Source organism: Triturus cristatus, chromosome 4_1 (assembly GCF_964204655.1).
Source record: "Triturus cristatus chromosome 4_1, aTriCri1.1, whole genome shotgun sequence".
In the NCBI taxonomy this organism is placed as follows: domain Eukaryota; kingdom Metazoa; phylum Chordata; class Amphibia; order Caudata; family Salamandridae; genus Triturus; species Triturus cristatus.
In genome coordinates this window covers 891122677-891145175 of record NC_140585.1, presented here as the reverse complement: position 1 = coordinate 891145175, position 22499 = coordinate 891122677, and the positions used below count along the sequence as shown (strand labels likewise).

Sequence of the window (22499 nt, the reverse complement as noted above, 5' to 3'; positions counted from 1 at the left end):
CCTGAATGCTAAAGGTGAGAAATGACAACACAAACCATGACAGAGCCATGGGAATGGAAGGTTTTGGAGCAATAAATGATAATGGAGAAAGACTAGTGGAATTGTGCACCACAAATGATTTGATCATCGGAGGGGTGATCTTCCACCACCATCATATTCATAAACCAGCTTGGTGATCACCCAAACGCACAGACAGAAACCAGATTAACCACCCGATGATAAGCGGCACATGGAGAGGCTCACTGCAAGATGTCAGATTTAGGAGGGGAGTGGATTTTGTCAGTGATCACCATTTAGAGACCGCTCATGTGAAGCTGAAGCTCAGAAAAATAGAATGCAAAACATCAGGATGACTGCACATTGATGTGGCAAAATTATAGGACCCCAAGACCCAGAAGGCATTCATCTTACAAATCACAAATAGGTTCAATTCCTGGTAGACATGAAAGATTAGCCTGAGCCAGATGCAGACACAGTCAACAAGAAAATGGCAAAGATCTCTTCAATATATGTGCAGAGCAGTGAAACATGCTTGGGAACCAAGAGAAGGCAGAGGAAAGAATGGATAAGACAGGACACATAGCAACTGTTGAAGACAAGAGGGCAGCAAAAATGACACTCGTAGAGGTCAAATCTGAGAGGCTGCAGGAGAAGTACAGGCAACAGTACATAGAAGCAAACAGAGCAGTCAAAAGATTGTCAAAAGCAGACAAGTGGGTGTACATGGATAACCTTACCCAACAAACAGAGAGGCAGCCACTAGAAGAGAACAGGGAAAGGTCTTCAAGATCACAAAGTTAGTCATGGTATTTCTCGTACAACATACAACACCCCTATCATGGAAAAGCAAAAGTAGATAACTCACAACAGACCAAGAGCAGGAAGACTGCTGGACCACGCACTTCGAAGGTGCCTTCAACAGACCAGTAGTAAGAAGCAAAGTGGACATTTAAGAAGAAGAGACAGACTTGGATGTGAACACTGCCCCACCACAGAAAGAAGAAATCATCACTGTCAGCCAATATCTCAAGAACGGAAAAGCTCATGGCCAAGACAACCTGAATGCAGAATTGTTCAAGGCAGGCCCTGAAACATCAGCCAAGATCCTCCAACCACTGTTTGCATCGATGTGAGAGGGAAAGAAAGCACCAGGTGACTGCAATCAAGGCATCATCGTCACGATTCCAAACAAGGGAGTACTAAATAGCCTGTAACAACTGCCAGGGCTCCTTTTGCCAATCCCGAGTAAAATGCTTGTGATCATCTCTATACAGCACACTATACAGCACATTTCTGATGTGGTAAACTAGTAGCTAAAAAACCAACAGGGTGGGTTCCGCAAGGGCAGAGGGTGTGTTGATCAGAGCCTTACTCTCTGCAAAGTCATAGAACAGTACACAAAGTTGCAGAAACAACTATACATAAAATGTATTGATTTTCAGAAAGACTTTGACAGTATCGAAGTGACCGGCTCTGGCATATACTGAGAGCTTATGGCATACTGAGGCAGCAAGTTCGACTCGTCAAGAGTTCTATGAATATTTTACATGCAAGGTGGGAGATAGAGAGTATAGCTTCAAAGTGAAGACTGGTGTAAAACAGGGCTGCATGATGTCAGCTTTGCTCTTCAACTTAGTCATTGACTGGGTGATGCATCGCACAACTGAAGACCAACCCAGAGGCATCAGACAAACCTTATTGTCTACACTGGAGGACCTTAATTATGTGTATGACCTAGCCTTGCTCTCTCATACACACCAGCTAATGCACATCTAGTGGGCCTGAAGATCAGCAAAAAGAAATCAGAAGTCATGTCACTCAACAACCCAAACCTTACACTAATCAAGGTGGATAGAGGAGACCTAGCCATGGCTGAAAATTTCACCTACCTAAGCAGTACGATCAGACATGATAAAGGAGCAGGTAGGTAGATCAAGAGTCGAATGATCAAGGATGATAAACAATGTGTGGAGGCAGTGGCACCTCCTTTGCAATGGCAGAGGATCGTCACCCCACTGCCTGGCTCAGAGCCAGCAAAAGTAAAATAAAACGATGTTCTTGCATCGTTTTATTTTGCATTTGCCCGCTCTTAGCCAGCGCTGTAGGGAGGGGTAGACCGAGTCATGGGAGGAAGGAGGAGGAGTGCTACGTGCACTCCACTCCCTAAGTGCTCATGTGTGTTTGGCCGGCAGTCTCAGGCTGACCAAAACACACATGTGCACTAAGGTTTCTGCAGCCCGGCTGCATTCAGCAGCCGGGCTTGAGAAACCCCCACAGACTCCTTGGCCTGAGAAGATCATCTTTCTAGCCCACTCAGGCCAACCCATGTGCGGCTCTGCAGCACGGGGATTGGATGAGAGTCTGTCCCAGGGGCTGCTGGGACCAAGGAAGAGGAGAGGCGGAGCGCTGCGACGCTGGAGGCGACTGGTGGCTAAAGGTACGTTTTTTAAAAATCTATTATTTCTACATTTCTACATTTCTAACACCCCCCACCCGCACGACCCCCCCGAGCACTTCCTCCACCCGCCTCACTAACCTTTATGTGTGGCGACTGCCACTGGGTGGAGGTCATCTCAGTACAGCACCAACACCAAGTTGAGGCCTTTCCAGAAATGTGTTCTGTTCACACTCTTGTATGGATCAGAATGAAGGTGAATGACAAAAAGTAACATTCCCAAGTTGTGAACCTTCCACACCAGTAACCTGAGTAGAATCTTGCATGTTATCTGGCTGCAAACCATCTCCAACCAGGAATTGCTCACTAGATACAAGTAAAAGAGCACAGACACCATCATTATGAAAAAAAAGATGGAGATGGATAGAACAAACCATCAGAAAAGAGCAAGACGCCGACACAAAAGCAGCTCTCCACTGAATCACAGAAGACAAATGGAAGAGAGGCAGGCCAAAGAACATCTGAAGATGAACCATAGAAACAAAAATGAAGACCCCGAAGAACCACAGCTTGGGCACCATACAGAAATTTACCCAAGAGAGACAGAAGTGGCGGTCCTTTGTTGCTGCATTACATGCCAGTTGGCATAACAGGCAGTAAGGTATACAGATACTTATGCAGAAAGAAAGATAGGGAGGACTACACAGACAGAATAGGAGACAGAGAGGTAGGGAGATATTGAATTATCTTACATGCCACTTCTAAAGGAAGATGAGACTACAGGTAACAATTTCACATTGATGACAAATTCAAATGATTATTTTATAAGGCCAAAGTTAGATGTGGAGGGTGACATTTTACTTTAGGGTCAATTACTTTGAGATACAACATTCTCAGGGATTTTACTAAAGATAAGATTTTTATATCTTTTGCAGTTTTAACTTTGATTTTATTTAGTCCCTGCTTATTTCACTAAATCTGTACTGATTTATAAATTCACAATAAAATAATTACTTGTAAGTAATGCAAGTGCATGGTAAAAAGATGTTAAAGAGGAAGGATAATGTTAAAGGAACGGAGGGATAAGAGGGTTCCCCTCAATAAAGCAACTTAAAAAAACGTGAACTCAGAGTTTAATCTCAGAATTCTGAAGAAAAATTCTTGTTAAAATAGTGAAAAGAACAATAATCAGACAGAAGTGAATAGCATCTGTAAGTGATTGACGAACTAAAAAATGGCTGATGGAACAATTTCTAGACATAGTTGGCATCATCATGTCCTTGAAAGCGCTGTAAGGGTAGGTTTTAAGTTCCTTATTGTCCATGAATTTGGAAGGCAGTGTTCACGAGCATGGTGATATCACTTCTCTATAATGTGCGGCTGCCGTGTTCTCGGCTAGAATCGCTGGATGATTTAGCTGACTCCCACCTGAAGGATACAGGACTTCATCACCTTCAGGGCTTCACATCGATGTTTGCTCCTCCTGCACCAAACAAGGCACAAATATAAGACTTACTGAAATAGATGGCTGAGGTTTTTGCCTTAGAGATTTTTTAAACATGCCTAAGAAAGAGTGCTTTCAACAAGGACAGCTGTAGGGCAGGAATGTCAGATGTTTTGCTGGGTCATGGTCAATAATTTTATACGGTGTTCCATGCAGCATAATCACCTGTTTCAAAGTTAAAAAAATATCCTCCAGGGGTACAAAAACATGGTAGCTTCAGCATGTGGTGCCATCTGGTGGTATAGCCATGTCAGCTGCTTCTTCATTAATAAACAGAGTAGGCTTGCCTCAAAATGTATTTCCTCCTTACTTAAGCTACAGATCCTCAGCGTAAGGTCAAGTCATCCTGCCATATGTAAAGAAACATTATGTCAGGGTTGAACTCCTGTCAGTTCAGCTCCTTATTACAGATTGGGTGATTTTAGGCAATCTATCTATTTAAGTCTCATTCAAATGTGCTATATTTTGATGGATCTGTAAAATGTGTCTTTTGTTTCAATTCTCTAAAACACAACAGTAATTCAAGAACTATTTGCTAAAGAAGAGTTATACTACAGCCTCACATCGCATGTTGGTATTCAACACTGTTCTAGCACTGTTCTAGCACAATGTGAATACAGTGTTTTACCTGGTTAGTCGATGACAACAAAATATGTTTAAATAAATATAGTAAGTATTGATTGTATTGACATTTGTTATTTCTAACACTGTATGTAGTAAGAGATTATCATGCAAAACAACTGGTTTGTGAAATAGATTCTCCAACAGGATTTTATAAAATACTCCAATAAAATTACCCTATGGCAATTATTTTCACCTCAAAGTAAATATTTGTTGGCGCTTGGTACATGATGCCACAAGCACTTATGTTATTACTTCAACAAAGGTTGATATAGAAAGTTGACATTTTATACTAGTTACCTTTTGTTTTTCACCGCACACATTATCTGCAAAAACACAATATGATACAGTAGGTTAGTGGCGTGAATTGACATTGGCGACAACATTATTCAACAATTTTAAGCCATGTTTGTCTACTACCATCTAAACGACTACCATGGAACTAGTGCAAACTGCAAACCTTTCAGACACCCACCTGCTTTTCTCAGGTATCTATTTTATTTTTCACGTTTATTTTGAAGTTAGTGGGCAACATTTACAAATTTTCAATTTATAAAATGACAAACTTTTTATCCAGGCCAAATATTTTTCACTGAAAAAAAGAAATCACCATGAACATCATCAGACATATTTTACATTTTGCAGTTCATGAAATGCTAAATTAAATACTTTTGGCAAATTATTTCAGCAATTAAATCATCCCACAAAAAACTAGGAAGAAAGAAGAAAGGGGCATGCTTCTTCAAAAATCAGGTTTAGAGGCATTTGTAGATGACCCCCCCCCATCCCCCCCAAAAATGAATTTGCTATTTCACTTATTTGGCATAAAATTAAATCTGCAATTACTCCATTTGCAGAATTTCTACTCCTGCAAAACATATTGGTGCCAATTACGATCCGGTAAAAAACTTCCCCGTACGACTCGTATCCGGTCTTTTTACCGTACGAATCGTACAAGTGCCGTACAAACTGCCAATTACGATTCGCATGGGAAAAAGACCATACGAATCGCATTGGGAATCATTCCCCACACGTCCTCGGGTCGGAAAAAGTGTCCGACACGTCCTCGGACGAATCACCGTACAAATGTGAAAAGTGAAGTCCGACCGCGGAATCACGATCCATCCCGTGCGTCAGAAGTTACAACCGTATGGAAAAAACACCATCCGCACCGAACACCCATAGCAACCATGGAGACATGTGCCCGCATACGCGCCGACCCCCCCCAGCCCCCGTACGTACGCGCCGACCCCCCCAGCCCCCGTACGTATGCGCCGACCCCCCCAGCCCCCGTACGTACGCGCCGACCCCCCCAGCCCCCATACGTACGTGTCGAACCCCCGTGTATGTACACCTGTGTACGTGTCCTACCCCCCGTGTATGTACACCCGTGTACATTAGAGTCGTACCCCACCCATGTATGTACACCCGTGTACGTGTCGTACCCCCGTGTATGTACACCCCTGTACGTGTCGTACCCCTCCGTGTATGTACACCCCTGTACGTGTCGTACCCCCCGTGTATGTACACCCGTGTACGTGTCCTACCCCCGTGTATGTACACCCGTGTACGTGTCGTACCCCCGTGTATGTACACCCCTGTACGTGTCATACCCCCCGTGTATGTACACCCGTGTACGTGTCGTACCCCCGTGTATGTACACCCGTGTACGTGTCCTACCCCCGTGTATGTACACCCGTGTACATTAGAGTCGTACCCCCACCCGTGTATGTACACCCGTGTACGTGTCATACCCCCCATATATGTACACCCCTGTACGTGTCGTACCCCCGTGTATGTACACCCGTGTACGTGTCGTAGCCACACGTGTATGTACACCCCTGTACGTGTCGTACCCCTCCGTGTATGTACACCCCTGTACGTGTCATACCCCCCGTGTATGTACACCCGTGTACGTGTTGTACCCCTCCGTGTATGTACACCCCTGTACGTGTCGTACCCCCGTGTATGTACACCCCTGTACGTGTCGTACCCCTCCGTGTATGTACACCCGTGTACGTGTCGAACCCCCGTGTATGTACACCCGTGTACGTGTCCTACCCCCGTGTATGTACACCCGTGTACATTAGAGTCGTACCCCCACCCGTGTATGTACACCCGTGTACGTGTCGTACCCCCGTGTATGTACACCCCTGTACGTGTCGTACCCCCGTGTATGTACACCCCTGTACGTGACGTACCCCTCCGTGTATGTACACCCGTGTACGTGTTGAACCCCCCGTGTATGTACACCCGTGTACGTGTCCTACCCCCAGTGTATGTACACCCGTGTACATTAGAGTCGTACCCCACCCGTGTATGTACACCCGTGTACGTGTCGTACCCCCGTGTATGTACACCCCTGTACGTGTCGTACCCCTCCGTGTATGTACACCCCTGTACGTGTCGTACCCCCGTGTATGTACACCCCTGTACGTGTCGTACCCCTCCGTGTATGTACACCCCTGTATGTGTCGTACCCCCCGTGTATGTACACCCGTGTTCGTGTCCTACCCCCCGTGTATGTACACCCCTGTACGTGTCGTACCCCCGTGTATGTACACCCGTGTACGTGGCGTACCCCCGTGTATGTACACTCCTGTACGTGTCGTACCCCTCCGTGTATGTACACCCCTGTACGTGTCGTACCCCCCGTGTATGTACACCCGTGTACGTGTCGTACCCCCCGTGTATGTACACCCGTGTACGTGTCGTACCCCCCGTGTATGTACACCCGTGTACATTAGAGTCATACCCCCACCCGTGTATGTACACCCGTGTACGTGTCGTACCCCCCGTGTATGTACACCCCTGTACGTGTCGTACCCCCCGTGTATGTACACCCGTGTACGTGTCGTAGCCCCTCGTGTATGTACACCCCTGTACGTGTCGTACCCCTCCGTGTATGTACACCCCTGTACGTGTCGTACCCCCGTGTATGTACACCCCTGTACGTGTCATACCCCCCGTGTATGTACACCCGTGTACATTAGAGTCGTACACCCACCCGTGTATGTACACCCGTGTACGTTAGAGTCGTACCCCCACCACAACATCCTAAGTAGGGAGCGCACCCCAGGCCCCAACATCACAACTGCATGTACGAGTCGTACCAAGCCACACACAAGGACAGCACTGTACAACAAAATGGCCCATGTACACCCCGTACACACGCTAAAAACGCACGTACACAACCAGGACAAACCAAAACAACACAAGAATACACCATTCGAATGGCACAAAGCCACTAAACATGTCCAACAACCACTAAAACAACACATTCACTGACCTGCAACTGCCAAAAACAAACAGAGGCCCAAAACACCACCACTCCTTATAACACACCACCCCAAACTTCAAACACAGCCACACCCACCAATGGACCAATAAAAAGGGCCCACACACACAAACCATGAGCCTTTGCAACAGACTCACTGCTGCCAGACCCCACAGACAACCTACAGCACCATACTAGAAGCTTTACCACACCTTACACTTGCACACCTTCACACAACCACCTTCACAAACACCCCCTCATCACATTCACACACACACCTGCACAACCACACCCACAACCATCCACACACACCCCCCCCACCATCCACACCCTTACCCCTCACCATGCCCACTAACAAGAATCCAAAGTTCAGTAACCGAGAGTTGGAGGTCCTTGTCGATGAAATCCTCAGAGTCGAGCCACACCTCTTTGGAACATTGGTCAGACAGACCAGCATTTCAGAAAAAACAGCCATGTGGCAGACCATCGTCGATGCTGTGAATGCTGTTGCGGACACCAGAAGGAACAAGCAGGAATGCCAAGCCAGGTGGTACGATCTGCGGAGGAGGGTCCGAGCCAAGATGACGGATGAACACAACCAGGCCAACGTCACTGGAGGAGGGCCGTCCCGCAGATCCGTACACTACCATCCCTGGGAGGAGAGGGTGATGGCCATACTGCCGGTGGAGGCAGGCGAAGGATTAGGAGGACTCCGAGACCCGGGTGAGTACACAAACAACGCACCTCACATGGGGGGAACGTCATCCACAACCAAACTCACAAACAGGCACGCAACCACCCCAAGCTATCGCATGACTCAACCACACTCCATGAGCACGCTCATGCCACTGGCGCCACCATGCCCCATGCACCCAGCTGGACAATGTCAAGTCACAGGCCACAGAAGACACCAACACATGACACGGTAACCCGGATGGCGGGAGGGTGGGCCCCAAAAATCACATAGTGCAACTCAGAAGCAGACAACAATGCCCTCTGCCCATATGGCCTAGGTCACAGCCAGACAAACAGTGTGTCCCCACACAGGAAAGACTCGCCAGCAAATGGCGGACGCCTTGCATTAACACATGGGGGTGAAGGCACTGTTTTGCACATGACAGCAGCTAATGAACAGCCAACACTGTGAAAGAGTGGCAGCACACACCACCACAGCAGCAGCGCAGACACACACACTACACCCAATGGGTGCCTGGAGATCAGAAACAAACTCACAGCAACAATCCAAGGGCCATTCAAAGAACTGCTAACAGTGTGTGCCCAGGAAGCTGGGCTGAGGTGACAGAGGGTGACACACAGAGGGAGGAAGAGTGGGACAGAGAGGGAGGGAGAGGGGGACAGAGAGGGAGGGAGACACATGGAGACGGACAGAGGGAGGAGGCTGACACACAGAGGGAGGGAGAGGGGGACAGAGAGGGAGGGAGAGGGGGACAGAGAGGGAGGGAGACACAGGGAGACGGACAGAGGGAGGAGGCTGACACACAGAGGGAGGGAGAGGGGGACAGAGAGGGAGGGAGAGGGGGACAGAGAGGGAGGGAGACACAGGGAGACGGACAGAGGGAGGAGGCTGACACACAGAGGGAGGGAGAGGGGGACAGAGAGGGAGGGAGAGGGGGACAGAGAGGGAGGGAGACACAGGGAGAGCAAATCAGCCTTGTGGTGTGTGGGAATGTCTGCTCGTCAGCAGGTGGACTGCGTGCATGTAGACAAGGGTGGCCAGTGCCAGCACCCCCCCTCTCCTCCATGGCAAAACACAGGGCCATGTCACAACCTGTGCACGAGCGCAACGACAGCTACCTGCATCATTGAAGTGTGTGGAACAACTTCATGTGAACACGTACAGTGCAACACGGAAGGCGCCAATGCACGGCTCGCCACACCTGCCCACTCCACTGCTGACTGCAGTCACACTTGACGCAGCAAGTAAGACTGTGCCACACATAGTTAAAGTCGCCAAAGCTGTGCCCAAGGGACACACCCATGCACAAGTGCACTGTGAGTGGAATGCAAGACAGATCCAAATTCCCAGAAGAAATGTTCCAACTTTGAAACTAATGAAACATGGATGTTGCATGGAACAAAATTAACATTGTCTCTCTCACACACAGGTCAACCTCGTGGTTCACCCCCCAACACTGGGGGGGAAGACTCACAGGACCCGGCTCTGCGGGAGGCCGATCCCACCGGCAGCGACGACTCTCACCACTCTGTGGACGACCCCGACCAACCTGGCCCCTCTGGTGTCCAACGACCTGCAGCACCTGCGTCAGGTACAACGGGGCCAACAACCACCCCCACTCCTGCCACATCCCAGGAGACACCCAGGATCCCTGCCCCACCACCACAAAGCAGCCAGGCTGGCCAGGAGGGACACGGTGTCCCGGGCACCCAGGAGGAGGCAGGCGACAATGCCAATGCCACCCCTCAGGGGTCCCGGAGACCCGATGTGCCCACAAGGGCAGGCCAGGTGCAAGTGCGCAGGGGTGGTGGGAGTGGAGGACGGCGGAGGCGCCAGCCTGACCAGTTGCCTGGGGATCCGGTATATTCCCATGTCCGAAACATCCTGGACACATACCGGCAGGACACCACGGGCATGGCCCAGGTTGTGTCCGTCCTCGAGGGGATCAAGACCCAGCAGGCCCAGCAACATGCGGAGCTACATGCCTGTCTACTGCAACACCAACGGAGGATGGAGGACAGACAGGCTGAGCTTGTGACGGTGTTCACGGGAATTCACAGTACACTCCGTCGGATGGCCGACAACATGGGCAACCCTCCCTGTGCCAGAAGGCGTAGAACATCACCACCCACAGGGAGGGATCAGGAGGAGGAGGAGGAAACATCCGATGGAGCATCCCAAACATCGTCACGGCCTGCTTCTGAGGGTCCCCGCAGGAGGGCGGGTCGTCCACGGAAAAGACCGTGAGGGTCGGCGCTACAGCACCATCTCCCAGGACACCTGGCCTGGCACCTGGCCCACTGGAGCAACAGCAGCACAGCATCAAAAGACATTCTCTGCCACATGGCCTTGCTGGTCACTGTCTGACCAATGTTGACAAAGACTGTGGCATGGACTCTGAGGATTTCCAATGGCAAGGACACCAACTCCCCTACTGAACTTTGGTTTCCAAACACCCGGAAAGCCCCTCATGTCATACCCCCCCACTAAAATAAAAAGTCACACCATGAAGAGAAGATGCCTGCTGGTTGCATTATTACCTTACATGTGTCTTGTAAAGTCTAAACATGCCTGAGTTCTCTTTTGACTTCAACCATCCACACCCTGGGGCCTGAGTCTGGCACAGGACACACGGGTCACAGTGTATTAGGCAAGACAGACATGGAGCACCATACACACCCATGATGGGCCCAACCAGCTGAGGGGGTGGCCGCACAACCGTGCCGACAGACATATTGAGTACAGCAACAGTCATGCGCAGAGGTCAGGGATCATGTCCAGTGTCCTGGGGGGCACCCAGGTATGTGTAGACAGGTGGCAGAACCATGTCCTGCAAGCTTGAGTCCGGTGGATGCAGATAATGGGGCCTGGCCAACGTTGGATGCATGGGGATGGCACATGTCACAATACCCACACAGTCATGGACATCATGCACAATACACAGTCTCATCCCACACACACAGCTTGCATCTTGCTACTCGACACATAGACACATAGCCACTATCAGGGAAAACCATGCCAGACATGCCGGATGCACCGTGGCAACACACCAGCATTGACTGAGAAGAGGCACCTTGGAGGCATAGGGACACCTTTATTGGTCATGTATTCGGGAATGCAGAGGCAACTCGGAGTACACATACACAGGTCATGTGGAGTAACATGTGGGTCCAACACTGGCACCCCCCTTCTGCAGCACAAATGTGTGGTAGCCATGGAACTGGCACACAAGTGTCGGCTAACAGCTAAACACCCCCTGCTGCTCACGGAGAGGCTGCCATACACCATTGATCCTCTGATGTGGAAGTCCCACACCATGTCAAGCCAATGCAAACCGTATGTGTCCGAGGGCAGTGTTACACACATTGATGCCATCATCACAATCCACTATCCCATCACAGATGACTGTCAACTAGTCTGACCATCTATTCAGGTGTACCCAGCTGCATGTCATGTGTACCATGGTGATGCAACATGTCTGCAGAGGAACCAAACATCGACAGGAGCAGTGTGCATACATCGTGAACAACTGCCACACCCAATACACCCCTGATGCATCCCTTACCCTAAGGAGACTTCCAAACGTGTCCGTGCCTGTAACGCTGAGTCAGCACACGATGACGTGTCCATGAGGAATAGCAGTGCCACAACAATGCAAGCAGCAGACGGCATGCACAAGTACCTGGGGAAGAGAGACACACAAGAAGTCAGCCACAAAAAGCACAGCCACTTGCATGTGCATTTACTCGACACATGTATGGATGACAACATGCTAGGTCACAATTATGACTGGGGAAATACAACCATCACTGGCACCATCACTCCAGTGACACACCCACACACACCTCTGACTCACGTGCCATACATGCATGTGGAGACACACATCACAACACATGCCACACGGGGACCAATGCGTGCACACTCAGACACTGGTACTCACCACTAAGCAAAGAAGTCGCGTATGAGCCGAGTCCGGATGTCCTCTTGCGGCTCCACATCCTCCACATCACTAGCCCCATTGCCAAGACCTTCGTCCTCCACGGGTGGATGGTCCTCGTCATCCTGATCCAGGATGAGTGGCACAGCTTTCTCAACTGCCATGTTGTGCAGCATGCAGCAGACCATGAAGATTTTGCAGACCTTCGCCGGGGCATATGGGAGGGCGCCGCCGGTCTTGTGTAGGCACCTGAATCGGCTCTTCAGGAGGCCAAACGTCCTCTTTATCACTCGCCTTGTCCGGCCATGGGCGGTGTTGTAGCGCAGCTGGGCCGGCGTGATGGGGTTGCGGAGAGGTGTGATCAGCCATGGCATGTTGGGATAGCCAGCGTCCCCTACATGGAAAGCACATGGACATAAGCAGGACAGGAGAAGCGGTCGTGCTGGAAGTCTAAGCAAAATACAGGACAGACAGACTGTACCCACCAACAACACATGCTCGTTCGTTGCGCAGCTGCGTCATCATTTCAGGCACCCTGCTACGCCTCATGATGTAGGCATCGTGTGCTGATCCTGGAAAACGAGTACAGACATGTGAAATCACCATGTTGGACAGACACACCACAAGGGCATTGATGGAGTGGTAGTGCTTGCGATTCCGGTACGCTACCTCCTGTGCCTGTGGTGGTACCAAAGCAACATGTGGCCCATCTATGGACCCAATGACATGGGGCATCCCTCCCAGGGCATAGAATCCACGCTTGACCCCAGTCAACATTTCAGGGGTAGGAAAATGGATGAAGTCATCCAGGTGAAGCAACATGGCCTCTAAGAAATCATGCAGCACACGGCAGAACATGCTCTGGGACATGCCACCAACATGAGCTATGGTATTTTGAAAGGTACCCGTGGCTAGAAAATGTAGGGCTGCCATTACCTTCAGCTTGGGTGTCAGTGCCGTAGGATACCTGTGCAGCGGTTGCAGGTGTGGTGCCAGTCTTGCCGTCAAATCCAGAATCAACCGTTGGGGGAAGCCGTAGCACCGGATACAGTCATTCTCCCGCATGGCAGCCAAGTCCGGAATTGCTCGGGGAAGAGGCGGCGCTCTGCAGTAATTTGGAAGTGACAAGGAAGAGTGAGTGCACCACAACAACAATTATTTTGTACTGAGCACATGTTAATCTGTCTATACACATATGCTACATACGGAGTCAGGTATGTGCCACATGCCCTGGACACGTATGGCTGCCAGGTGACACTCCTACCAAGACCCAGCTACACACGGAGATTCTGAACCTCCACATGCCATGGCATGGGATTAGCTGTGTCCCAGTGCAAGTGAACAGCCAGACGCAACACAGGAGTGACATACATCCACACATCAGCAGAAGTAGGATGTCGATTGCCTAGACTGGTAGCGGAACACTAGAGCCACAGGTCGCATGACATTACACTAGGACAGCCCACACACCTTGCCATGAAGGTGTACATGTCATGACTCACCACACATTCATAGAGAGGATGCAGACATGTCCTTGTTACGCTACTCCGTGTCCCATGCATACATACTCACCTCACATCCGATACCACATGTGGCATGGTGTGCGGAACAGTGTGCAATGTCAATCTACACACAGACACATGTTGGTTGCTGCAACAGCTGCAGCTTTTGAGGGTGCTCCAACATCAACCTAATGGGAACCCCCCACATATACATGACATAGTCACATCGTGCACCGTGGGTAGTGATATGTCAGGTGTGGTAACCCCTGTACCGGGCATCAGGGGACACTTCCGTGTGTTGGTGTCCGTGCCATGCCAGTGACGCTCATCCCAAGTGTGCAGTACGACATGCACACATGTCAATGGAGTCAAGGGCATGCCTGGCACACATTGCACCGTCACACATTACATCTGTACACATCTCATCATACATCTGGTGCCTTCTCGACTCAGGAGTAATGTGCCACATCACAGCCTGTCACACCTGTGCCCCACACATGTAGTACTGCCCAGACAATGCCTTGATGTCCATCCATGGACAAGTATGTCAGCCCTATTCCTTCCTGTGTGCTGCCTGTCACCACTGTGATGTGTGAAAACCACCGTCCTGCTGCTAAGAGGGCCTGTGTACGTTCCCATATCACTATGGGAGTGCTGCCGTATGTGTACCCATAGTGATGGTGAGCGTACAGGCATGTGTACAGTCAGTAAGTACGCATACGCAAGAACACCCATAGTGGTACGGCCCGTACAGGCGTGCGTACGTTCACTATCACCATGGGTGTCCTCGCGTATGCGTACTCGCAGTGGTACGGCCCGTACACACGCCTGTACGCTCACTATCACTATGGGTGTCCTCGCGTATGCATACTCGTACTGGTACGGCCCGTACACACGCCTGTACGTTCACTATCACTACGAGTACGCATACGCGAGAACACCCATAGTGGTACGGCCCGTACACACGCCTGTACGTTCACTATCACTACGAGTACGCATACGCGAGAACACCCATAGTGGTACGGCCCGTACACACGCCTGTACGTTCACTATGACTACGAGTACGCATATGCGAGAACACCCATAGTGGTACGGACCGTACACACGCCTGTACGTTCACTATCACTACGAGTACGCATACGCAAGAACACGCATAGTGGTTCGGCGCATACACACGCCTGTACGTTCACTATCACTACGGGTACGCATACGCGAGAACACCCATAGTGGTACGGACCGTACACACGCCTGTACGTTCACTATCACTACGAGTACGCATATGCGAGAACACCCATAGTGGTACGGACCATACACACGCCTGTACGTTCACTATCACCATGGGTGTCCTCGCGTATGCGTACTCATAGTGATAGTGAACGTACAGGCGTGTGTACGGTCCGTACCACTATGGGTGTCCTCGCGTATGCGTACTCGTAGTGATAGTGAACGTACAGGCATGTGTACGGTCCATACCACTATGGGTGTTCTCGCGTATGCGTACTCGTAGTGATAGTGAACGTACAGGCGTGTGTACGGGCCGTACCACTGCGAGTACGCATACGCGAGGACACTCATGGTGATAGTGAACGTACAGGCGTGTGTACGGTCCGTACCACTATGGGTGTTCTCGCGTATGCGTACTCATAGTGATAGTGAACGTACAGGCGTGTGTATGGTCCGTACCACTATGGGTGTTCTCGCGTATGCGTACTCGTAGTGATAGTGAACGTACAGGCGTGTGTACGGGCCGTACCAGTACGAGTACTCATACGCGAGGACACCCATAGTGATAGTGAACGTACGCACGCGTGTACGGGCCATTGCTATGCATTTGGGGTGCCCTAGGGGCCCGGAACGCACCGTACCTGTGGGTGAAGCTCAATTTTACATAGGGGACACATGAGGGACAAGTATTAAGGCCTACATGCATGCTGGTTGTCATGGAGACCAAGTTTTAAGTTTGAATTTGTTCTGGAAGGTGCACAGCAGAAGTCAGTTGGAATTAATCTACTTTGTTGCAATGTGTTTGTGGGGTTGACATCATGCTGAAGAAAAAAACACAATAAGAACCCACTGACTGTGCTAGGTTTGAAGGGATTGGAGGAAACATAGGATGCAAAGGTGAGTGACCAACCACTCTGTACTCCTGTGCATGAAACAGGCCAGCAAGGCAGATATAAGGCAGCCAGGTCCCATGAGGGAGCACTTGCCTGCACATATTTCGATTCTACCACACTGCTGCTGCTCCTGATTCCCTGGAACCATGTCAAGGTCTGTGGAGAGGTCACAGCCATTCACCCTGGAGGAGAACCTGGTATTGCTGGATGTGATCCTCCCACAGTACCCCCTGCTGTATGGGCGACCAGGGTATCAGGTGAGTGCAGAGCTACTAGCACAGACTGTGTCCCTTTTTTTGAGACTGTGACTTCTGCCATTGTGTCCAGGTGTGACACACATGCTATGTACTGTAGGGGGGGTCCCGGGGGGGGGGGGGAATGCCTGATGTCTCCCAGCAGTGCCCAGAGGCAGGAGGGGTGGGTGCCTATCACGCCCAGCAGTGCCCAGAGACAGGAGGGGTGGGTGCCTATCACTCCCAGCAGTGCCCAGAGACAGGAGGGGTGTGTGCAGAGTCCTCCCAGCAGTGCCCAGAGACAGGAGGGGTGTGTGCAGAGTCCTCCCAGCAGTGCCCAGAGTCAGGAGGGGTGGGTGCCTATCACTCCCAGCAGTGCCCAGAGACAAGAGGGGTGGGTGCCTATCACTCCCAGCAGTGCCCAGAGACAGGAGGGGTGGGTGCAGAGTCCTCCCAGCAGTGCCCAGAGTCAGGAGGGGTGTGTGCAGAGTCCTCCCAGCAGTGCCCATAGTCAGGAGGGGTGGGTGTGATGCACAGTGTGAGCCTTTATAATTGATTGTGTCTTTGCCCTCATTCCACCTGTGTACTTTCACTGGCACGTACTGCTTTTGCCCTTCCCCAGAGGAGTATGTCCCTATGGCAAAGGTGCAATGCATTGGCTGCATGACATGCCTTGTTGTAACCAGCTAATTTGTTCTCATATGTGTCTCTGTGACATGTTGCAGGTGTATTGATGTAGTGTCACTTGTTCATCCTCACAGGTAGGCGCCTCTGCCAAGGAGCAGATCTGGCTGACCGCCGTCAGTGCCGTGAGGAGTGCGGATGGTCGGAAGCGGCGCCTGTCCCAGGTGAGGAAATGCTGGCAGGATATCCGGTGCTGGACGCGGAGGATCGCACGGGTCCTGCTGGGGGACTCACCTGAGAGCCATAAGAACCGCGGGCGCCGCCGTTTCTCCCACATCCACAAGCGTGTGCTGGCGGTGGTATTTCCAGACTTGGACAGGCGCTTACAGGAGATGCAGCAGCAGGAAGGGGGTAGGTACATGTGTGTTTGTTGTGTTTCACCAGCATTTGTAAGTGCACTGTTCCATGGATGCACTGCCAGGGTTTAATGGTGCTGTGCAGATCCTGTTACCCACAGTATTGCAGTGCTCTCCTGCCTCCCTTCCCCTCCTTGCAATGTGTTCCCTGGTCTGTGTGAAGTCACTCCGTCACAAGGTTATGTAGCCTGGCACCTTCTCCACGTGTACAATGCCTGCAGCATCATGTGTGGGGGTGGTGTGTAACAGGTTTTGGGACCTTGCCTGTGCCCTGTCCAGTTCTGGTCTTGTGGGTTCCATGTCAGTTGGCACTAATGCTGAGTCCAGACATGGGAGTTAGTCTCTCAGGTGTGAGGCCTTACAGCACGCATGTCATATGTGGTGGCCTGTGACATGATGTGCATGAGTGTGCGGTACGCATAGTGCGGGGATGGTAGCGTGTGTTGCAGTCATTCCCATTCAGGAGCATGGAGTTGTGTGGCCACTACTGTCCCCAGGGGCATATTTTCCTAGGTATCATGTGTGTAATCCGAATATGTTGACAGTCTCTGTGTCTACAGCATAGGTTGTGCTCTGTGCCATTGTCCCCTGGCCAAATGTATATTGACGTGAAATTTAGTACAAGTGTCCACTGTACAGCCTGACCTGATTTTCCTTGTTCATACTCACGGTGGACATTGCCTGTGTGTCTTGTTACAATCATCTGATGATGCCCATTTGTACATGATTATTTGGACAGGCGCACCTTGGGTATTTTGTGTGCAACCTTGATTTGTTGCATCCCATGTGTATTTCACCCAGACTAAGGGATGTAAGTGCTTCCCGTGTCTCCAAATAATAGTCTCATGTAGGGGGTGGGTGGTGCGGGCATGGCCTTCATGTCACAACCTGATATTTCCTTGCTAGGACTGGCCAGTGTGTGATGTTTGTCTGGACATGTACTCAAGGTGCAGTGGGCCAGTCATGGTGGGCATGTTTTCAGTATAACCTATGCTGCATGTGCCTCTTGTTCCTGGATATGGTCCCTGCTCATCCCTATTTCCTGCCACGCTGTGTGGTGCAGATGCAGTGCTGGATTGTCCCCAGGGCCTTGCTCCTCAGTCAAAATTCCATTCCATCTCATCTGCTATTGTGTCATGCTCTCCATAGTTTTTCCGTGGCATGGTGGGTCAAACAACTGTGTCTTGCATGCCCTACATATGTACCTTGTTTTGTAGATGTAACTGTTCTTTTGTTTCAGGCTATGCACTGTGACCTATGTAGATTGGACTCATGTGACATATGTATACAGGTGTATGATTAATTTCTGTCTCTTCACCCTGCCCACAGCATTGTTGGGGGACACGGAGGGAGACATGGGCACAGACGGAGCAGAGGGACCGAGCACCAGTGCCAGCGGTGACATCGGGGCTGGCACATCAAGTGGGACTGAGGCGGAGGAGAGTGAAGCCGGGAACCTGTCGACTGGCACAACAGAGTATGAAGCTGAAGGGTCCGAGGATGATCTCTCCGAGTGGGCGGCGGCTGCACCAGCAGCTGACAGCGGCACTACATCTCGCCCCGCCCCCTCCATTGCCATCAGCCGCCTCCCACTTGATCGTGTCCCTTCCCAACGTGCCCGGTCACCACATGTCTCCTTCCTGCCAGGCACCGCACCCCCTGCCCCCGTCTCCACTGCTGCCGCCAATGCCGAGTCTGTGGACATCCAGCGGCAGTTGCATTTTGGTCAGGCTGCGATCCTTAATGTCCTCCATGGCCACAGCCAAGTGCTGCACAACATGGAGGCATACTTGGAGGGCATTCATTCATCACAGGCTGACCAACGCAGCTTGCTGAGGTCGATAGACTCGACACTGACTGCAGCAGTGGGTCTCCTGCAGCGCTACGTCCCACCCCCTACCCCTGCCCCATCCACACTTCCCACTCCCATGCCTGTCCCACGTACACCCAGACGTCAGCATGCACCCACCACAACACACACAGGCACCACACCAGCAGGGAAGGTCCACCGCACACCTCCTGACACGCACACACAGGGTGAAGTAGGCACACCCACTGGGTCGGGGGGCAAACGTGTGACACGCAGCCAGAGTGGGAGTCCGCATTCCACCCAATCCACTCCCTCCAAATCCCCTCCCCTCAGCTCTCCTGGCCACATCTCCCCCAAAGACTCCTTCGTGGCCGCTCTGTCCCTGAGCCCCACAGTGACGCCACCACGCAAGCGGTCAAGGAAGTCCTCGGTCAGGGTGGTTGATTCCCCCCCCCCTGTCTACACCCTCCTTCAGTGGCGCTGCGACCCATCCCTCTGACCCCCCCCCCCTCCTTGGGGCCTGTGGTTCCTTCGGGTGCAGGGGATTCCCTGGAGGACCTTGCTAAGGTGTGCAGCGAGATCCTGGCTTCCACCTTTGGCCCTGCCCCACCCCCTGTGGTGGAGTCCTCCATCCCTGCACCCACGATGCCTACCCTTCACCCTCCTGTCCCTGCGGTGCCTGTTTCTTCCCCCCCACATGATGCCCTCACCCCTGTGAAAGACGACGGAATGTAACTGTGCAGGCAAGCTAGGGGACACGCATCCCACTGTGTCCCCCATCCAGCTGTGACTTCTGGACTGCCCTATGGGCTTTGTAAATATTGAACTTTCTACGAACATACAATTTTTGATCATGCTGATTAAAGCCATTTTTGTTTCCTTTGAACACTACTGCTTTTCTGATATTGCTGTTGGTGGGGCTGCTACATGATTTTGGGTGGTGATCATGTGTTGGTTGTGTGGGAAATGTAGTAGTGTGCTGGTCTTAGGGGGGACCCTGGGATCTGTGTGCCATCACACGGTGTTACCTAGGTTTCTGTGTTCATGTAAGCAGTTGCTGCATGGTGAAATTGTCCAAAGGTGTATTCCTTCCTCTGTGTACCCTGACATCTTCCCTGCAGGGTGTTCCCAATATTTAGCGCAGAGCTGTGTGTACATTAGCTGGGTGTGTGACGGACTCCTTCTACTTTGCACATGCTTGCTGAGCGATGTCTCCACCTGCATCATTCGTGGCATTCTTGGTAGTCATTGTACTTGTGTATGTGGACTATTGACATGACTTCATGTGTACATGTTTTCTTTTCTGCGCTATGCATGCGTATACTCCCAGCCTCGCACACATGTGGTACATGTACTGCAGGGTCTTTGTGCACCTGACTGAAATTTGTGGGCATGGTATCTGTGGCTACTCCACCCTTTGCGTTTCATGGGCACTGCTGTGAGTGTTAGGCACACACCCCTCCTGACTCTGGGCACTGCTGGGAGGACTCTGCACACACCCCTCCTGCCTCTGGGCACTGCTGGGAGGACTCTGCACACACCCCTCCTGTCTCTGGGCACTGCTGGGAGTGATAGGCACCCACCCCTCCTGTCTCTGGGCACTGCTGGGAGTGATAGGCACCCACCCCTCCTGCCTCTGGGCACTGCTGGGAGGACTCTGCACACACCCCTCCTGCCTCTGGGCACTGCTGGGAGGACTCTGCACACACCCCTCCTGACTCTGGGCACTGCTGGGAGGACTCTGCACACACCCCTCCTGACTCTGGGCACTGCTGGGAGGACTCTGCACACACCCCTCCTGTCTCTGGGCACTGCTGGGAGTGATAGGCACCCACCCCTCCTGTCTCTGGGCACTGCTGGGAGGACTCTGCACACACCCCTCCTGTCTCTGGGCACTGCTGGGAGTGTTAGGCACCCACCCCTCCTGACTCTGGGCACTGCTGGGAGGACTCTGCACACACCCCTCCTGTCTCTGGGCACTGCTGGGAGGACTCTGCACACACCCCTCCTGCCTCTGGGCACTGCTGGGAGGACTCTGCACACACCCCTCCTGACTCTGGGCACTGCTGGGAGGACTCTGCACACACCCGTCCTGACTCTGGGCACTGCTGGGAGGACTCTGCACACACCCCTCCTGCCTCTGGGCACTGCTGGGAGGACTCTGCACACACCCCTCCTGCCTCTGGGCACTGCTGGAAGGACTCTGCACACACCCCTCCTGACTCTGGGCACTGCTAGGAGTGATAGGCACCCACCCCTCCTGACTCTGGGCACTGCTGGGAGGACTCTGCACCCATCTCTCCTGTGTCTGGGCACTGCTGGGAGTTATAGGCACCCACCCCTCCTGCCTCTGGGCACTGCTGGGAGGACTCTGCACACACCCCTCCTGACTCTGGGCACTGCTGGGAGGACTCTGCACACACCCCTCCTGACTCTGGGCACTGCTGGGAGTGATAGGCACCCACCCCTCCTGTCTCTGGGCACTGCTGTGAGTGTTAGGCACAGACCCCTCCTGACTCTGGGCACTGCTGGGAGGACTCTGCACACACCCCTCCTGACTCTGGGCACTGCTGGGAGGACTCTGCACACACCGCTCCTGACTCTGGGCACTGCCGGGAGTGATAGGCACTCACCCCTCCTGTCTCTTGGCACTGCTGGGAGTGATAGGCACCCACCCCTCCTGCCTCTGGGCACTGCTGGGAGGACTCTGCACACACCCCTCCTGACTCTGGGCACTGCTGGGAGGACTCTGCACACACCCCTCCTGTCTCTGGGCACTGCTGGGAGTGATAGGCACCCACCCCTCCTGACTCTGGGCACTGCTGGGAGGACTCTGCACACACCCCTCCTGCCTCTGGGCACTGCTGGGAGGATTCTGCACACACCCCTCCTGACTCTGGGCACTGCTGGGAGGACTCTGCACACACCCCTCCTGACTCTGGGTACTGCTGGGAGGACTCTGCACACACCCCTCCTGTGTCTGGGCACTGCTGGGAGTGATAGGCACCCACCCCACCTGTCTCTGGGCACTGCTGGGAGGACTCTGCACACACCCCTCCTGTCTCTGGGCACTGCTGGGAGTGATAGGCACCCACCCCTCCTGTCTCTGGGCACTGCTGGGAGTGATAGGCACCCACCCCTCCTGACTCTGGGCACTGCTGGGAGGACTCTGCACACACCCCTCCTGCCTCTGGGCACTGCTGGGAGGACTCTGCACACACCCCTCCTGACTCTGGGCACTGCTGGGAGGACTCTGCACACACCCCTCCTGACTCTGGGCACTGCTGGGAATGATAGGCACCCACCCCTCCTGCCTCTGGGCACTGCTGGGAGGACTCTGCACACACCCCTCCTGCCTCTGGGCGC

At 52.2% G+C, this 22499-nt stretch overlaps 1 protein-coding gene across 8 annotated transcripts in view; it reads right to left on the bottom strand.

The window, feature by feature from the left end:
* Positions 1-3198: 3198 nt before the first annotated feature.
* The window catches only part of LOC146855740 (uncharacterized), a 160143-nt gene continuing 140842 nt past the window's right edge, over positions 3199-22499 (bottom strand). For 3 of the 8 annotated variants that reach the window (XM_085653651.1, XM_085653655.1, XM_085653653.1), the window contains exons 5-6: positions 4821-4846; positions 3512-3878 (exon numbers count right to left, since the gene is read on the bottom strand). In XM_085653651.1, coding sequence (XP_085509777.1) covers positions 3858-3878; positions 4821-4846 — 47 coding nt within the window. In that variant the 3' untranslated portion in view covers positions 3512-3857. Of the gene's footprint in view, positions 3879-4064; positions 4246-4820; positions 4847-22499 lie in introns of those variants that run through there. The other 5 variants (XR_014981381.1, XR_014981382.1, XM_085653649.1 and 2 more) reach the window with 3 other exon arrangements.